This window comes from Sphaerodactylus townsendi, linkage group LG03, assembly GCF_021028975.2.
Source record: "Sphaerodactylus townsendi isolate TG3544 linkage group LG03, MPM_Stown_v2.3, whole genome shotgun sequence".
NCBI lineage: Eukaryota > Metazoa > Chordata > Lepidosauria > Squamata > Sphaerodactylidae > Sphaerodactylus > Sphaerodactylus townsendi.
Window position 1 is genome coordinate 83812453 of NC_059427.1, and position 19153 is coordinate 83831605.

Here is a 19153-nt window from a genome sequence, read left to right on the forward strand (position 1 = left end):
TCCCCCTTTTGAAATCAAATGTTACAGTTTTGCACTTCAGAAGTAATATTCTATTGACATGAAAGCTGGATTTAATAGCTTTCTGATCACTGCTGTAAACTGGTGTGACATCTGCAGCTCTCACCAGGTCTCAAGCTCTGCTCAGAACCAGTTGCAAAATCACTACCCCTCTTTTTGGCTCTGTGACCAACTGTTCCAGTGTGTAATCATTTATGAATCTAGAAGCCCAATATAGAACAGGCTGATGGGAATGGTGGTGCCACCCCACCCTCTCCAAATGGCTTGTCCATGGTGTGGGAAGCCCAAAAACAAAGAAACACACACAAATGCCACGAAATTCCCCCATAGGGAATAACAGAGATGCCACAAAAAAATATGGCTTATCTCTATGCCAGCCCCACCAGCGCACTAAAGTTGGCTCCATCCCCTGGCCAACCCCCGGCCACACCAGTGCCTCTTCCGGGTGTGCACAAAGGTAGCTAAAATCTTAGCCTCAATCTTATCCAAATTCCTTCAATCTTAGGTTATTCATACTAGATTTTGTGAGGATTACTTTGAGGTAAAAATTAAGATTATGGCTATCTGTCCATCTGTAAATTTTAAGAGGAAACCCATCTTTTCCTGTTAAAATACTAATAAAGTAAGAGTGAACATTTGGAACTTAGATCTTTAAAGCATGCTTGAGTGTGTTTTATTGAGAGTGCTACGGGGAGAACTTACCTTCAGACTTGCAAAAAAATTCATCCTTTTATAGTTATTTTGCATTCTTGTTTAAAGACAGAACTACTGAAATATCAAATAGTCATTTCATGCAATATTTTAAAGTGTTATTTATGTGGTGCTTTGCCCTTATAATTTATTCACTACATGTGGCAGATTTTCATCTTTTATTTTTATTATGTTTTCAGTATTTTCTGATAGTTGGTTTGTTTGCAACTTTATATCCTGTGCAAATAAATTCATTGGGTAGATTTTGCTGAGACCTTCACATTTCAATTACTAATTGCCCCGAAACACAACACAACTTTGGAGACATTAAAAAGTTAACCAAAAATAGCATCCTGCTCACCTTCAGAGTGCTTGCTGAAATAAATTTTTTTTAATGTGACTCAAACAATAGAAAACCTGTAGTGAAGAAGTGCCTCTTCCTTAGGGTTACCAGCTCTGGGTTAGGAAATTCTAGGAGATCTGGGGGTAAAGCTTGGGGAGGGTGGGATTTGGAGAGTAAAGGGACATCAGCAATGTATAATGCAATATAGTCCACCCTCCTAAGCAGCCATTTTTTCCCAGAGGAGCTGGCGCCTGTGGTATAGAGATTCCTTCTGATTTCTGGCCTTTTTGGGTGGTGTGGGCTGGCGACCCCTACTCTTCCTATACTATTCAGCCTGCCAGTTAAGATCTTCTCAACCCTGATGAAATTGATGGTGACTGGAAACAGCCTTGTTTATTGGAATGCTTCTCTCTTGAGTCTTGCCTGATACCTGACACAATGACTTTGAGGTGCCAGGCCAAATCATTTATTTTATCTAGACGAAGGTGTTCCATCATTTTAAAGCAGTTTTTGCGGTCTGCTTCTAGCCTCAGGTCTCTTTTATTAATATTCTTTTCTGGCTGTTTTATGCCCAACTAGTTTTATGGCTTGTTTTTTGGCTGTTTACAATAGATAATTTTCATACTGTTTTAATTATTTTATTGTATTTTATGAGTCACCTTGAACAGGTCTTTGTAGAGGCAGTGAATGCATTTTTCTAAACAAATGTTAGTTGCAAAGTAATTAAAGTAATTGCACATTTGGTGTGCAAATGTGAATTTTTTTCAAATGTATACCAGTTCAGTTGTCTAATGACTTTATGCATGGCTTTGAAGGTATTCTGAGATATAAATAATTAGTGAACATAAAAATCAAAAGCTTTCTGACAGACTTTACTATGGGACCATGTAACCCTTTAATACATCAATTCTTTATACTCCCAGCACCATTTACATCCAAACCACATGGCCAGGATGTAGCAGTACCTCTATTTGTTCTATAACAAAAGATTCAATTCAAAGTGCATAGTTTGCAGGCTATAGTAAAAATGTTAATGAGTACAGTTTAAAGAAATATTTAGAAAGAAACAGACCAGAATAGCTTCATTCATAATAGCTCTATTGTTTTCTAGCAGCCTTAAAACATTATAGCTGTTAGGGACTAGCTTTAAGACTTGAGGTATGGGCATCTAAGTGCCAGCTGAACATTCCAAGGGATCATGGGATTCCCATTTCTGTATTTTCCACATGATGCTAATGATGCTAATGTAAAGTTGGGTAGATATTTGCATGAAGAAATAGTAGTAGTGGCACCCAGCAGATATGGGGTATTTTATACTGTGCTCTAAATTTATGTTTTGAGACTTATGTTTTATTCTTGTTGTTCACCACCCTGAGTCCTCTGGGGGAGGGCGGTTTATAAATTTGATAAAATAAATAATTTGATAAAATAAATCCCCCCAGGCAATTTAAAATGCCTTACTTTCCCCCTGCCATCTCCAAAATTGTCAATACATTTGTCTGAGAGGTAAGTGGAACAGGTAAGCATTCACAGGGGAAAGCCAGGAAGCTTTGTAGGCATTGTACATCAACACCCACACCCAACATTTTGTAAATGGTCACATGAATAAAGCACAGTTGCAGCAACACCAGTGCAATTAAGCAAACCATGGATTAAATTTGTCGCAAGCAGAGACATTGGCACTATTGTTTAGGACTAAGGGTGCAGTAAGACTTGTGGTCTAGGAAAATTCATGAGGACAAACTTGTGTAGAATTATACGTTATTTCAGTGTAGGAACAATTGATCTTGTATAAAAGAAAATCAGTTTAATATAAAGATGGTTTTATAATAGGAAAGCTGCAAGCATTAGCCTAAAGGAGGCACTGAATTCTTGCATGTATAGAAGATAAATTAGAATGATCAACCCCCGAAGAAAGATAGGTTGAAATGGATTCCATATAGCTGTGTGTGGGTTTCATCTGGAATCACTTCAAACTGCAGCTGATTTCGAAGGTGTTTAGAATCAATTTGTTCCAACACTTTGCAGGTAAAATAGCACCCAGTTTAGCTTGTACATTTGTGCACTTACTGCTTGTTGCCCACCTGTTTTCTTCACAGTGGAGTTTTCCTGGGTTTTTCTGTTTATAGGGAAATTCTGCTGTGAAGTGTTCCTAGCTGCACCATACAACAAACGTGTACTGAACAGACAGTTCAGCAAGGGGGAGCATTGTTCCCTGCAGCACTGCCCTTCCTTGCCCTGGCTCTGCTATTCGTAAATTCTGTGGGGTTTTGAACTGATTGCAGGCTGGCCCAGAAAGGATGGACATGCTCAGGCAACTACTCTCAAGGTGCTGCTGCCTACTTGGCTTCCAAGCTTCCTTCTGCCACAGGCAGCCCCTTAATCTGTCCAACAGACTTTAGGTCTGCTGGGGCTACCTGTAGGTCATCCGCAGCAGGGGCCCCAGGGCTTTCTCTCCTTCTCCTCCACCTTGCAGGGCCAGAAAAGTAGTTGTATGGGTGGGGGAAGGTGAGAAAACCCAAGGGAAGAGAAACACATTCTGATTTCAAAAGCTGTGGGGCTTCTCTGACCTAAGGCACCGTGAGTTCAGAAGAGGTCCAAATGAATTTGTAACCAAGCATCTAAACCAAAGGGAATGTAAGCTCACTGCAAGTCAGATCACAAGTGCCTAAAAGATCTATGTTGTCCACAGAAGTTGTGATTGCTCCTTTGGATTCTATTGGTAGTTATCTATAGATTCATTTCAGCTGGTGGAGTTCGAGAATATGTACAGAATACATAGAACATTAATGCCTACTTCAAGATTACAGGATTTCTTCAGTTCTTAGTTAAGGGTGTGCTGTTATCTCAATGAATGACAAATATCAATGCACCTGTGATAGAAATGTCAGTTTCCCCATCTCTGAAAAAAGCAGTTCTCAGGACTTGGCTGAAAAACACAACATAATTCCCATCCAGTCTGAATAATCTAAATTATTACAGGCCTCCAGAAGAAAGCGATTACCATACTGCCGCAGGAGTTTCTGGGTGAAATTAATTTCTGTGATCCCTTTTTGTGTTTGGCTTTCATCCAGGTTATAGCATAGAAACAGTTCAGGTTCTTCGGCCTATGGGTTTCCATAAGTTTCCATCTTGTCTTCCATACTGTTTATGCCTTTCAAAACTACTGGAACTGCTGGAAAAGATTATTTTTCAGGAAAGCTCAGAAGAAGCTCAACTGTGTTTGGAGGGTAAACAAGGTGAAATTAAACCATGACAAAAGGGAAGGGCTGAGAGTTGAGGATAAAACTGACCAAAGAATGGGTGATCAACCTGTACCAACTGGGATTAGGAATGTGCACCCGAGGGGGAAAAACTGATGCTTTTCAGATTTGGAGTAGGGTAAGGACATAAACACTGGTACTCTACTGCCCCCAGTACAGTTTTGGTATTCGTATTCAGGAGACTTATTGGAATCCCAAAATTTTCAGATTTATTATTGCCCGTATGGGAATCTTTCCAGGCGGCTGGAGTGGCAGTTTTTGTTTGTTTTTTAAAAAAGTAACCCTGAAATTGCTGGAAACCTAATTCTGTCTGTCTATTAAAGGCCTCTCAAATTTCAAGCAATTGGATTAAGGGATCCACTTCTATGGACCACTGAGCAAGTCCATCCTCCTTGTCTCCACTGTTTTCCCCAGGGCAAAGTATCCAACAGCCCAAAATAGAAGAGCAATCACTGGCTAAAAGCCTGCTAATGCAAACAAAACCAGCACCGCCAACAGAACCAATGTCAAAACAGAGAATCACAGCAGATTGCAGCCTCTGCACCAGCTTGAACACTGCTGAAACAATGTATGTCCGATGCCTGGGTTCAGAAGGGCATCCATCTTTCCTAAAGCATTTGTACCAAGGGATTGGAATCAAGTGACACAGGCCTGCTGTGTCAGACAGAAGTGCTTTGGTGGACTCTTAAAAGGTTTTAAGGTCCTCCACTGTCTGGGAGAGAATTAGTCACTCCTTACTGCAAAATGCTCTCCCCCCTCCCTATGCAAAATGTGGACCTCCTTGGTCGAATGGGCCAGGGTGCTCTTCTGCCCCACCAAGCACTCAAGAATGGCAAAGGTTTGTTCTGTTCCAACAAACACTCAATCCTGGTGCAAGTAGAATTCCAGTGAGTGCTGATATCACTGATCAGGAAGTGCTCTGGCATGCCTGTCAGTGGCTGTTTCTTGCACAGGTGATGGATATCCTTCATCCTGGGTTAGAAGTGACCTTTGGGAATTTTGGCAGTTCTGGAGCAGATACTGGAAATGACCAGTCATAGTACCCAGTTCGGGATTCTTTGCAAAAATCAAATCCAAAGCATTCTTCTTCACCAGAGGAAGCAAGCAGACTGTGCAGTAAATACACTTGCCCAACCCGGACAAGGGGAGTGGAGAAGGCAGATAAAGATTCCCAAGTTGGGGCAACTGGATTCCTCCTTCAAACTAAGCCTCCAGAGATGAGGAACTTATAAGGGTTTGCTCTCCCCCATGAATGTTGGTGCTGAGTGCTTCTCTAGTAGTACTAAGTGCCTTCTCTGTGACTCTCTTGACTCCGAAGTGCAATACTGTGTGATATTAAGTCTTCGTGGCAGACAGCTCTAAAATACAGTCCTGTGCCATATGCTGCACCTACAGATTTTTCAGAGACTTTTATGTAGTGTTTATGTAGTGTGTTTATGTAGTGCTGGTGCGGACAATGTTTGGATGCTGAGGAAGTGGTTTGTCTGCTGCTGAGAAGAGAGGTGATTGGTTGTAGCAATAGCTGCCATCTGTGATCTGCTTTTGGACATGACTGTGCTTGTTGGGTGGGCATATGACCTTTTCTGCTGCATGCCCATCTATTGCTATTCCATGTGTTTTGTTGGTGTAATTTTCCCCTGCTGTCGGGGGCATTCCAGGGCTGGAATAGCTTTTGCCACGCCCCCTGGCACACCCAGTTCTACACCAATGCAAGGATTCACACCTGTAACCCACCAATGGTGGTGCAGTGTTGGTAGATCAGACCAGTATGGTGGCACTGGTGCACTGTTCCAATACAACTCCTACTTTTGCTGGTGTATCTCTGAGATAACATTGATATAATGGTTAAATGCTTTTACACAAACTCCAGGACTGACTCTCTTGAGAATCTTCTTCTTTGAGAATTCTTTGAAACTGTCATAATCTCACCTACAGATTATATCTATAAAAGGGCTTTAATTTAATACTTCAGTAAGCAGGAAAGGACATTGAGAGCAATCTGAAAAAATACATAATTGCTGATTAATTTTTGAGAATTACATTTATAGATCTCAAAAGGTTTCCTGTCCTGGAAACTGTTGCTGTGGAGTGAGTCTTCTCTGGTACAAAATTTTATTTACTGTTATTTTGTGAAAGTAGTCTATATATTCATCAAACATACTTTGAAATATTCCAAAAGGAGAGTTAAATGTTTAAGACAGGTTCCCCTCTTTGGGGCTCATGGATACCATGATACTTGCCAACATTTTTTTAATGCCCACCAAATGTTTTTAGGAAGTGGATGGGGCCAAGTTGGGGTTTTGTCCAGCAAGGATTCTGATTGACTATTGGGGATTTGATTGGCAGATCAGATTTTTAAAAAAGTTTATTTAGCAGTAACTGCCACCAGAGCACTAGGATCTACAGAGTGTTAGTGAAGTTAAACTGGCAATCATTTTATGGCTGGCTCCACCTCCTGAGGCAGCCATTTTGTAGAAGCCATTTGTGACTGTGCCAACCATGCCATATCAGAATTTCAGGATGGAGATCCCTGGTTTAGGAGTCACATTTAAATCTTTCAGACTGTCGTGGGGGATGTCAGTGAGTGCAACAAATCTTCTAATGATAATACTTCAAATAATTATTTGGGAACATCCATGCTGGCATTTTTCCTTTGCAATGTACTTCTGATTTCTGTTCAGTTTTCAGCTGTTCCCTCCCCGCCCCCCACCTCCAATACTTGAATTAAAAGGGCATGTATAAGCAATGGGCAAGACTTATATAGACATGTATAATGCTGTGTGTAATATGCATATGATACAGTCCACCAAAGTTAAATACATTTATGGTACATTAGTTTCAGTGGAAGAGATCTGAAGTGCAGTCCTAACCGTGGCTTGTTCTGCTAAGCATGTGTTTACTTTAACTGCTGAAATCTGTTTATTTCGGATGCTTACATGCTGTCTTTCCACTCATTCTTTCTCATACGGAGTTGTCTCCAGCGGAGGACTAACATGGACAGAAAGGAGACAGGATTCCGCCCTCCTGTAGAGAAGAGCTGAGCCCCCCCACGCCCTCCCCGTGCTATTCCCAACAATCCTCTATCCTCCATAAGCAGCAATTCAGAGGGTATTTTGGACTGCAGTGGGAGTAAGGTGGACAGGAATTCATACTCGGTGAATGAAAATCCCTTTCTTCCATGAATCCCTGCCACAGAAATTTCAACTCATATGGGCTAACACATCTCATTTAAATCATTAAAAAAATCAAAATTAAAGTATTCAGTAAGGATTGTAAAACTATTCTGAAACCATCAATGAGACTTAAAAGTAGTTAACTTTGTCTGAATCAATCCAATTGCTAATAATATGCTTACAAATTATATATGTAATATTATATATTACAGTTCTACAAAAATGCATATTTTTCTTTTTTTTCTGAACAGAAACTGGGTGAAGGATTAGCTAAACTACGAACAGCACGAGAGGCTCCATCTGAATGCAGGTGCCCACCAGGTATGTGGAAGGATAATACATTGCTGTTGCATTGTTATATTGTATTTCCTGAAGAAAGTGAATTGATACATGACCAACTATTATTTATTAATTATTATGCCGACTGTCATTTTTCATTATAGAAATGTAAAAAAACATTAAATGTAGAAAGAATGTTTACTGTTTAAAAGTCATTTAACAGTTTTCTGACATATCTGGCAAGCAACACGGAATAATTGAGATTCCCATTGTGGAAAATTAATTGTTCTTTCAGATTTCTAGCATCACTGTCCTTTATTAATGTTTTTGGTACTTGATAAATTATGCTTCTGTTTTGTTTTTTTCAGAAGTATCTTTTATAGGAGCAGGGAAGTTCAGAACTTTGCAAAAATGTGATTAACCTTTGAACTGACATTGCCTGTTTTGTGTCAAGTTGTTCACCTCAACATTTTTGCTCCCGAACAGTATTCACTAGATTTTGCATCTGTGCAGTGCTGGCATTCATGATGGCTGGTTAGATGGCTTCTGCTAATGCCTGATCACAATTTAGGATCTTTCTTGGATTGCATTATATCTCAGAGTCAATCAGATCCTTGGGTCTTTCAGCGCCAGTCTTGTCTACTCAGACTGGCTGCAGCTCTCTAGGGTCTTGGGACATTGCCTTTCACAGTACCTCCTACTTGATCCTTTTAGCTGGACATACCATAGATTGAACCAGGGATTCATACACAGCAGATGCTTTACAACTGAGCCATAGGCCCTATACTGTTTATTTACACTTCTCTAGTGTGTATGGCAGACACGTGATAAAATTTGCATCGAAAACTATTGAATCATCCACACATAATAAACTATACAAACCATGCAGCTTGCCCCTCTGCCAACCCAGGATTGTGACATCTCTTCCTAAAAAGATTTTTACTTACAAAAAAATTATGGATGAGGAGAGTAATGTGAGAATATACATGCACAAGAATGTACATGCATTTTGATCCAATGTTTAATGAACAGCAGCAAAACTTTTGAGGGGATGAGGTTCTGCTTATTGATGATATTCTGTGTTTTACTCTGTTGCGGTTTTGTTAGATCAGTGAACACAGGTATAATCCCTTTCGGTATGGACAAAGTATGCAATACTCAGTTGTTTGGTTTTATAAATATTGTCTTATAATTTCTGGAACAGCATGAAGCATGATATTGGAAGTATCTTGACATTATAGGAATAGAATTGGTTTGTAGATGTTGGGGTCAAATGTTTCCATATGGACATCAAAGTCCACCTATGCACCATTGGTTGCATTATTATTTTTTAATGAAAACAGTCAAAGTTCCAGCATTTGGAACAATAACAAACAAAAAAGATTATATGTTGGGATTTTCCGGACCTAAATAGAACATACATGGTTCAGTGTAATTTTTAGCATCATGAGTTGGGGGGAGGGGGGGTGTCAGAAAAAGACTTTTAACTTCTTTTGATCTTAGCCTTTAAATTATATATAATAGTTTTAAATATTATACTCATAGCTCTTTTAAATATAACAATGTAATTACAGTCTGCTTATTTAGCTAACCACTAGCAAATAGGTTGATAGCTGTCTTTATGCTTAAAGTCTAGACTGATTTTCTTGAAGAGAGCCTAATTTTTAAAATGTATGCTTGGGTCCTTGAAGCAGAACGAATTTTACTTCTCTCCTTTGGAGTTTCTGATTTCAGTCTGGTCATGTAATATTTTGCTCAGGCAATTATCCTACCCTACTGCCAGTTTAGATTTCTACCAGAGCAGACATATTTGATATGAAGTGCTGGCAATGCTGATGATAGCTGTTTGGGAATTTAGACTGTTAATTGTTCTAGCTTTCCTTGGGGGATTGTTTGTTTTAAATTTTACTCTTGACCATACAATACGAACACCATCCAGTTTTTTTGAAGACATGTCCCAGCAGAATGTAATCCAGAACCACGTATCTTTCTCCTTACAACAGCAGAGAATGAAGAGAGCAGGAGAAAGATGAAGGCAAGGAGGTCTCCAATTATGAGAAAAATAAGACTGCCATATTGGCAGAACAATGCAGCAGCCCAGTGGTCATTTAGAGGCTGGTATTCCCTGACCTGAATGGCCCAGACTTAGCCTGATTTTGTCAGATCTCAGAAGCTAAGCAGAATCAGCCCTGGCTAGTATTTGAATAGGAGACCACCAAGTCCAGAGTTCCTATTCAGAGCAAGGTAATGGCAAACCATCTCTGAATGTCTCTTGCCTTAAAAATCCTATGGAATCACCATAAGGTGGTTGCAACTAGACGGCAAAAAATAAGAATAAAACCAAATGTTTTAATACCCAAAGAAGTTAAATTCTCTTGTTACAAGCTGTTTTTCTTGCAGCCTCCTTCCTTGTTTTTTTGCACTGTTGACTTGCAGGAGGAAAAAAGGGGGGGCAGAAACCTAAGATTAGGAATGTCCCTTTTTCATTGTTTTGTCCCTCCTTTTGAGTTCTTTGCTGAGTGAGGAACCTACTTTGCCTGCCCGCCTTTCCCTGCTCCTCTCTGTTGTCTCTTGGCACTTGGGCAAAGAATATCTGTGGCAGTGGATTTTAGTACGGGAGCTTCTGTGCCAATGTTTCTCATTTTAAAATAGCAGCCACAAAACAAAATCCTTGGGACAGGACAAAACTAAATTCCAACAAAATGCAAACTCAAATTGATATTGTTTGTTTGTTTGTTTGTTTGTTTTAGTGGATCTTTCTACCAAGCAGAATAGATTTGTGTGAGAGAGACAGTAGTTCGAAACTATCCTGTCTGGGATCTATCCAGAGTTAGATTCTTTTTTCATTGGGTCAGTATATGAGATTAACCATTGTGCCCATCATCTCCAGAGCTGCCATTTTGGTGTACTCAAAGGCTTGGGCATGTCCATTTTAATTTTTAATTTTTTCCCCTAGGTAGCAAACATCTAAGTCATAACACAAATTGCTCCTGAAAATCTGCTCCATTTCAAAACAGTTTTGCCATATGGAGAAGCTTCTTTTCAAGAAACGCAACTCCAGAGTCCCACAGGGAATTTGGAGCTAGGCTTTGGACCTATACCCATATAGCTGCAAATTATTGTTTGCTTTCTGGTTATATTAAACTCAAATCTTCTGGGTTCAAACGTTAAGGAACAACCTTAAATAATCATACAAGTTATATTATAAAGGAAACATGAAGACTTTTATTCAGTCTCAAGTTGAAAAATGGACAAAAGGCACATTGTTTAAAATAGTCTTATAGGGTTAGTTAAAGTAACAGGTCACATAGTGTTATCAGTACTTGCAGTGTGCATGTATAAATTGAAATGCTGAAATTTTCTATCAACAGTAGAGCATTTGCCATTACTGGCCACAAGAGGGAGCTAATATTGTTTCATGAATACCATAGAAACCTAGTGATTAAAGACCTGTTGTCTAACCAAACATCTGAAATAGGTACTACAGTGTACACAGTTGTTGCATTACTTTGCAAATCTTACATTTAGAGAGACAGTTTTAAAATCTAATTAATCATTTAGCAGAATGAGTCTTTCACTATTATCCCAGATGGATAGATATATTTTATCATGAGAGCTACTACCACAAATAAGGGAAATAACTAATATTGTGCACAAGTCATCACATGGATCATCTGGACAGTTTACTTCCATTTAAAAGACTTGTCTTATGCTGAAGTTGTTAGCTTAAAACTTCGAAGGAATTCTAAATGTATAAATGTTCAGATCACATAAATCCTTCCATACAATGATTTATCCTTTGGCCTGTCCATTTGAAAACAAATACTGTTTTGCTTTGAAAAGTTGCTAGAGAATGCTACAATTAAAGAATGTTATATACACTACCAATCTTTTTCTCCTCTGTAGTAATCTATGATATAAGAGGCCTGTCTTCGTATAGCAACAAGGTTGTTTTTTTTTTTTTGCAAAGTTGGGATACTGGCCAAAGTTGTGTTATGTTACTGTCCGTATTGTCTCATATCTAATTCAACATAGACAAGTATCTCAACTTTGCCAAAACAAATCCCCTGACACCTGGTGAAGAAAAGCATTATTTACAGTTTATACAGTAGAAAATAATCTGGTTTTGTTTCAAACATTCTGAGGCGGCGATGATATTTTTCGTTTGGTACATCACAGACAGCCATTATATTATGGTTCTTGTAGTAGCAGACATTCTGACACATTTTTCAGCACTACTAGTAGAATTAATGTATGTGCCTGTGTGTGTCTTCACAGTGTTATCATGTTGGCTTTTTCTCCAGCTATTCTTTGTGGGCTGTTCCCTGTAGAAGCATCTGATTCCATCACAAGCATTCTTTCCCAAACCTGAAGTCTTAGAGAAGTGGTGGGGTTTATTGTGAAATGATTGTGTATGCTGTTCCATAATTATTTCACAAGAGCTAGCCTCAAATAAAAAGAGAGAAAAGAAGCTCCCACTCATAATTTCTTGTCTCTTCCCAGATTAAAAAATAATCCTTTCTCCTTAAAGTAATAGTTTTGGGCACACAACTCTACTAGAGATTGTCACTGGAACACAGAATTAATTCAAATCATACATTTCTCAGTAGTATGTTGGCAATAAATACAATGATGTTATGCTGCACTGTGCTTTATTTCTTTTCTATTAAACCCATGTGCAGCCCAAGAAGAAGTTTAGAAGAACAGAACCCTGCTTAGGTTTTACTGCAACTCCTTTAACTTGCTTTTAAATCCCAGCCATTATATAAAAACCTGTTAAATAACAAAGTACATGAAAGTGTATCAAATATATCATAATCATCTCTATTTTCAGTATGAGAAATAACAACGAAATATTTTGGACTGCTGAAAATGTTGTGCTATAGGCCACAGTTCTTATTGTGGTTAGGTTGTTATATCCCTCTCTTTATTTCTTTAAGTGTGTTATTTTGTCATTGTGAATCTTTGTTTTGTTTTGCCTGTTTTCATTGCTATTATTCCTGATTTGCCCATTTATTTTATGCAATGTTTATCCAATTTATACAAAAATAGTATTAAAATGTACATAACTATAGTAGAAAAAATATGGTGTGAGGAAATAGAAAAGGCCAAAAAAAATGGAGACTCAATACTATGGGAGTGAATGGGCCAACGGAGGGGTGTGGGGCCATGCTGGCACCTTCACCCCCTCCACTGGCCTAAGGAATGCCCCTGCCAACAGAGAGGGCAAAGGCACCAATGGTTAGGCACTCCTCAACTCCATAGCAGTGCCACCGCTCACTCACTCCCCTTCCTTTGCATGCTACCCCTCACTCCCTCCCCCTCCCTTCGCTAGGGTGGGTGGGCCATGTCCAGATGCCAGGGCCCCTCCCCCTCCTTCCCCTCCCTTGCATGCCCCTCCCCCTCCTCCCCCTCCCTCCCTCTCTCCCCCCCATTCCCTCCCTCCGCTAGGGTAGGTGGGCCATGTCCAGATGCTGTGCCCCCTCTCCCTCCCCTCCCCTCCCCTGCATGCCACCCCTCACTCCCTCCCCTGGGTGCAGCTGTGGAGCTATGCTGGCATCCCATCAGGCGCCAGCATGGAGGATGGGTGGGATAGGGCATTCCTGGCAGTGAATTTGACTACAGTTAGCTTCCGCCCAGGCTTTTGCATCACAAGCCCCGTGGCTGGCCCCCCTGGACCTACGCCCCCCAAGCCCATGGGGGACTTTCAGGCAACGTGGAGTCAGATTCTGCCTCTCCTTGCTGCCTGAAAGCCAACTGGAGGCGTCAGGATGGTGTGGCAGCGATGCTCTCCTGGCTGTCTTGGGTTTTGGATCGAGCTGTCCTAGGTTTGATTTGCAAAAGGTTAAAAATAAAATCAAAGGTATTTGAGACAAGATGATGAACTAAAGAATTTGGTAACATCTCTAGTAATGGAGAATAAGGTGTCTGAATTTGTGGCAGGTAAGCAAATCCTTGGTTTCTTTGAGGATACTGATTATATGGGTACTTATCAATCTGCTATTAATATTCTTTGGATTGCTGAGAGAGAAAAGGGAATGTGTCACTGTTGAGGTTCCTGGATTTCTCAGTAGCTTTTGATACTGCCAGCCATGTAACTTTTCTGACCCAGATGGATGGCATGGCAACAGTGTGCTTCAGTGGTTCTGGTTCTGTTTTGTGGACTGTTATCAGAAGGTGGTGCTGGTTGATTGTTTCTTAGATTCCTGCCATTTATGCAAGGTTTTATTCTGTTGCCTCTGTTGCTTTTTAAGGTTTTATTCTGTTGCCTCTGTTGCTTTTTAATGTCTAGATATGAGCGTTGTTGCCTGGAAATGTAGAATGAGTTATCATCAACATGCTGATGACATCAGCTCTGTTTTTCTTTTTAATTGGAATCAGGTGAGATGGTTGATGTACAGAATGGTGTCTCATGCTAGGAAGGGAACAAATTCAGTCTAATAAGCTGAAGCTCAGTTCAGACAGTTCAGGAGATGTTGGTTGATCACATTGCCAGTTGCAGATTAAGCCTGTTCTGGATGGGGTTATGCTTCTTTGGAAAGAGCAAGTTAGCAATCTGGAGATACTAATAGATCCTTGTTTACAGACTGAGACCCAAATCTTGCTGTGGAATGAATCACCTTGGTCCAGTTTCAGTTTAAGTGCCAGATGCTACCTTTCCCTGAAAAGCAAGATTTGATCACAGTTATCCATGCTCTGATCATATCTAGAGTGGATTACAGCAAAGTGACTTCTGTGCAGGCTGTCTTTGAAAATGTTGCTAACAGATGCTTGTTACTGGGATCATGTCTTGCCAGCTTTTCTTGTTGCATATTCACTTCCAGCATGATTCAAAATGCCGGATATGACTATTAAAGCCTTAAATGGCTTTCACGCATTTGAAGGATTATTTACTGTGATGTAACCCTGATTTAGAACTGAGGGTTCTTTCTCAAACTGTGTTCTTGATGTCCCCTATCATTAGAAGTGATGTATGTGTCTGCCCCAAGCACCTGTTCTTCAATGGCATGCCTCTGTGGAAGGCTTTTCTCATTGGCCAGTGATGTAGGTGTGATGCTAATGTCTTTCTGTTTGTATCCAGATTCTTACTCAGGTTCTAATTGCGGTATGTGGGTTGTTGCTGTGGTTTTGATGTTGCTGCTGTCTTGTAACACGTTTTTGTGCTGGCATTGTGGCATGCTGTTCAGTTAGAGGTCTTACAGTATTATTGATTTGGGTGCAGTGCAGTGTTTCCCAAGGTGTCAGGACTTCCTTCGCTTAATTCTGTGGCAGCTCAAAATTCCCCCTAAAATCTTGCTCTTTGAAAATGAGGGGAGGTTCAGGCTGCTGCTGGAGAAGGAGAGACGCACACTGCAGATAGAAGTCCAGATTCAAATCCTCCCTTGGCCATAGAAGCTGGGTGGGTAAACTTCAGTCAGTCACACACTCTTAGCCTAAACTACCTCAGTGTGGTTATTGTGAGGATAAAGTGAAGAAGAGAACAACGTAAAGCCACTTTGGGTTTCTATTGGGAGGAAATAGGGTGGGATATAAGACATAAAACATTAGATCTTTCTCTCTCTGTGTGTGTGTGTTTGTGTACACATGCATGTGTGTGTACGCATAATGTGCAAAGTGCCATTAAGTCTCAGCCAAATTTAGTGACCACTCCACACCTCAGGTTTCTTTCTGTGTGTGAGCTGCCATGAAGCGCAGCCAGCATGACAAACCAGTAGGGATTTCAAGGCAGGAGACTAACAGGGTGTTTTGCCATTGCCTTCCTCTTCAGAACAACCTTGATATACCTTGGTGGTCTTGTATCTATGTACTATCAAGGGTCAACCCTTAGCTTTCAAGATCTCACAAAATCGGGCTTTATTGTATAATTCCATATTTCAGCTTTCTACATACATGTAGTTTATTTAATGGGCTTTGGTTAAAATTTACTGTCCCCCTGCCTGAATTCTGAACTGGTTCAGTCCAGGAAAAGCTTTCCTACTTGATTGTGATGGATGTGTAACCTCACCTTAGTAGAAGCACTAATTCAGATTTCAGTTTCTGTCTCATTTTTTTTGGCATGCAAAATAAGGATTTGACTAATCGATGGCACTGAATCAATCTCTGTATTTCTCATGCCACCAGAACAGCATGCCACAAACACTCTCATCTATCATGAAAAGTTGTGAATCTTTAACATTTACAGCAATAGACAAGAAGAAAGTTATCTATACACATCTTGAAACGTGCCATGTCAGAAAAAAAACTTAGATACTCAGCTAGTACACTGTAATAATCAACTCAATATTACCAGTATTTGGATGAGGGGTCTCCAGTGTGGCTCCAAGGCTCCACTGCACCCAACTTTGCTGGCTTTCGCAAAGTGTCTTTTAGAAAGAAGATGGGGCCAGAGACTACCGTATATACTCGCCTATAAGCCGAGTTTTTCAGCCCTGTTTAAAGGCTGAGAAAAGACCCCTCGGCTTATACCCGAGTCACCATTTTCTATTAATCACAAGGAGGCTGGGGGCAGGGCCGGGACAACCTCCCTGCCCCAGAAGCCACTTGTTGCTACCCTCATGGAGTGTGAAGAGGGAACCCTGTCTGGCTGGGCTTCGTCAAACCCGGGGAGGCAGAGGGAGCTCACTGCCCAAATAAGGAGCTCCCCTCTGCTTGCCGGCTGGGTTTGACAAAGCCCTGCTAACTCCCCCTGATGTCACTGCCGAAATAAGGAGCTCCCTCTGCCTCGGCTTCCCACCCTCGGCTTATACCCGAGTCAATACGTTTTCCCAGGTTTGGGCAGTAAAATTAGGTGCCTCGGCTTATACACGGGTCAGCTTATACACGAGTATATATGGTAGTTTTGGTTATTGAGGCAGCCACTTTTTTTGTACAAGAGTAGTGGTCAAAGTTTATGATGAAAATATGAACCCTTACTAACATCACATTATGAACCAGTAGCCTCTGTGTTAGTTTTATGAATGCCAACAATTGAAATGGTTGGCACCTTCATGAAAGGTTGTTCAGTTTTTCCTTAAATCAGGCTATTTAGCCTGAGAGCCCCTATTATAACACACTGTGTGATATTTTATTCTGTTAGCCTGATCCTTCATCATATGAGATCCTATATGCTATACTAGCATGATGATTTATATTGATTTCATTCATGTATAAATAATTTCCATCCTTGAATGCCCATGTTGGCCCAGAGTTCTTTATGCCAGAATCAGAATATTTGTTTGTATTGCTTAGACATATAAACGTTTAGATGAGCTTTCTGAGAGGACACTATCTTCCTGCACAACCCACTTGCATTGCTGTACATATCCTTGCTAGTGAGTAGTGAACTATTTTGAAGGTAAAATTAAGCTGGCACCTGTCGTTGCAAGATCTGTGTCTGTCGCAGACCAACTTTTCTGTGTGTGACTTTGTGCCAACATTCTCCGCTTACATTAAACTTTGGCAGTGTGCTGAAATACAGTGTGCTGCTTTAATTTCACCCTTACAGCAGATATGCTTGGCTCAAGTATGTTTCAGGATTCAGTTTTGGAGTATAACATTGTCCACTCTGATGTCCCTGGCAAACAATGCCATCAGGAATCTGGGTGTGGGATTAGCTTTTGCTAACTCAAAATTGAAGACTCTTAATAAAAGGCTGTATATTTATGAGAAAGGTGGCTGCAAAATTGACACTATAGCTCAACCTGCTTCAAGAAGATTCCCTGGCTAAGGGTATTGGACAGGGTAAGCCCCCCCTTCATTTATTAATACATTCCTAAGTTACTAACTTTCTCTAACATGCACATTTTTTCAAAAAATATAGATGCAGTTTCTCTAAAGACCCCCAGAGACAGCCTACAACTAACAATAAAACAAGGCAATTAAAAAAACTATTTTAAAAGTAAGCCAAGTAATCAAAATCAAGTTAGGGCGTAAAACACAATACAGCACTCTAAAATTATATTAATAAAAGTGCACTTGGTCCAAAAGCATACCATCAAACACCTTTTTAAAAAGATGCATAATAGTCTGGGTAAAAGAAGCATTTTGGCCTGGTAGCTAAAGGAAAGTAAGCCCTTTTTGCAATCTGCAAAAATGCCCAAGAATAAAACCTGGCATATCTGAGTTTGTATTTGACATTTAGCTATCAAACCTCAATTCCCATTAAGCCTACATTTGTCTCCTGCTTTTCCTACAAGGAGTTCAGTGTAGTATATGTGGTATTATCTCAACCTAGAGATGCTAGGTTGAGAGACAGTTATCACTGACACACTTGGATTCTGCCTTTCAATGAGCTTACCTTTCCTTTATGTGTTGTTTTTTGCCCTTTCCAAAGCCACTATGGGGCACAGCAGAGAAGCTGTGTAGTTTCCAAATGATGGCAAAAAGCGACCTTTTATGTTGCTTTGCTTTTTTTCTGCATAGCAAAAAAGCTAAACAGGAAGCAGGTTTTTTTTCTCTTTTGGCCATTTCCAAATGATCAGAAGGAGGGGGGGGGGGAGTTGTGTATTTTTTTAAAAATACAGCAGGTTTAATATTGAAAAAAGAAGAAGAATTTGGATTTATACCCCCCTTCTGTAAGGAGACTCAAAGGGGCTTACAATCTCCTTTCCTTCCCCCTCTCACAACAAACACCCTGTGAGGTGGGTGGGGCTGAGAGAGCGCCGAAAAGCTATTACCAGCCCAAGGTCACCCAGCTGGTGTGTATTGGAGTGCACAGGCTAATCTAGTTCCCCAGATAAGCCTCAAGTGGCAGAGTGGGGAATCAAACCCAGTTCTCCAGATTAAAGTGCACCTGCTGTTAGCCACTACGCCACTGCTACTCCTGGAGCAAGGGACTAGTCTACTGAGCTGTGGGACTCCAAGAAAAAAAAGGGGGGGGGAGGCAGCCTTCTGGCCATCATTTCCAAATGATCAGGGTTTTGAGAGGTGTGTGTGTGTGTGTGTTTTAAATGTTGCAGTCTAACACTGCAGCAAGGGACCTGTCTGTTGAACACCAGGAAAAAAAAGAGGGGGGAGTTTGCAGGAAAACAACAAGGCTTTCAGGATTTGGCTCTGTTGGATTGGCTCTGTTGGATTGGCAGGAGTACTTTAGATAAGTAGAAAAGAAATCTTTTAAAATGCAAATAGGAAAAGGGAGCTCTGCTAGTGTATGTATGTATAGAGAAGAAGACTCTTCCTCCTTTTTATATGATTTAGTTTGATTCTACTGAATGAAGCTCTTGGTTTCAGTTTCTAGTTCTTGTGTTAGCTAATGCTGATAATTGTAGGAGATGCCTTCCTTGCAAATAAAAACTGGGCCATATTTTCTTTGCTGAATGGACTTGAGAACTGAGTGAGTACTCTGGCCCAAACCCTTCTGTAATCAGAAAACTGCGGGAAAACCACACTGAGAAGGAAGCAGTCTCAAG

The 19153-nt window shown here is 40.5% G+C and overlaps 1 protein-coding gene across 14 annotated transcripts in view; it reads left to right on the top strand.

Annotated features, from left to right (window-relative positions):
* COL23A1 (collagen type XXIII alpha 1 chain) overlaps positions 1 to 19153 on the top strand; it is a 415005-nt gene that overhangs the window by 9572 nt on the left and 386280 nt on the right. For all 14 annotated transcript variants that reach the window (XM_048491177.1, XM_048491173.1, XM_048491185.1 and 11 more), the window contains exon 2: positions 7739 to 7808. In XM_048491177.1, coding sequence (XP_048347134.1) covers positions 7739 to 7808 — 70 coding nt within the window. The remainder of the gene's footprint in view (positions 1 to 7738; positions 7809 to 19153) is intronic.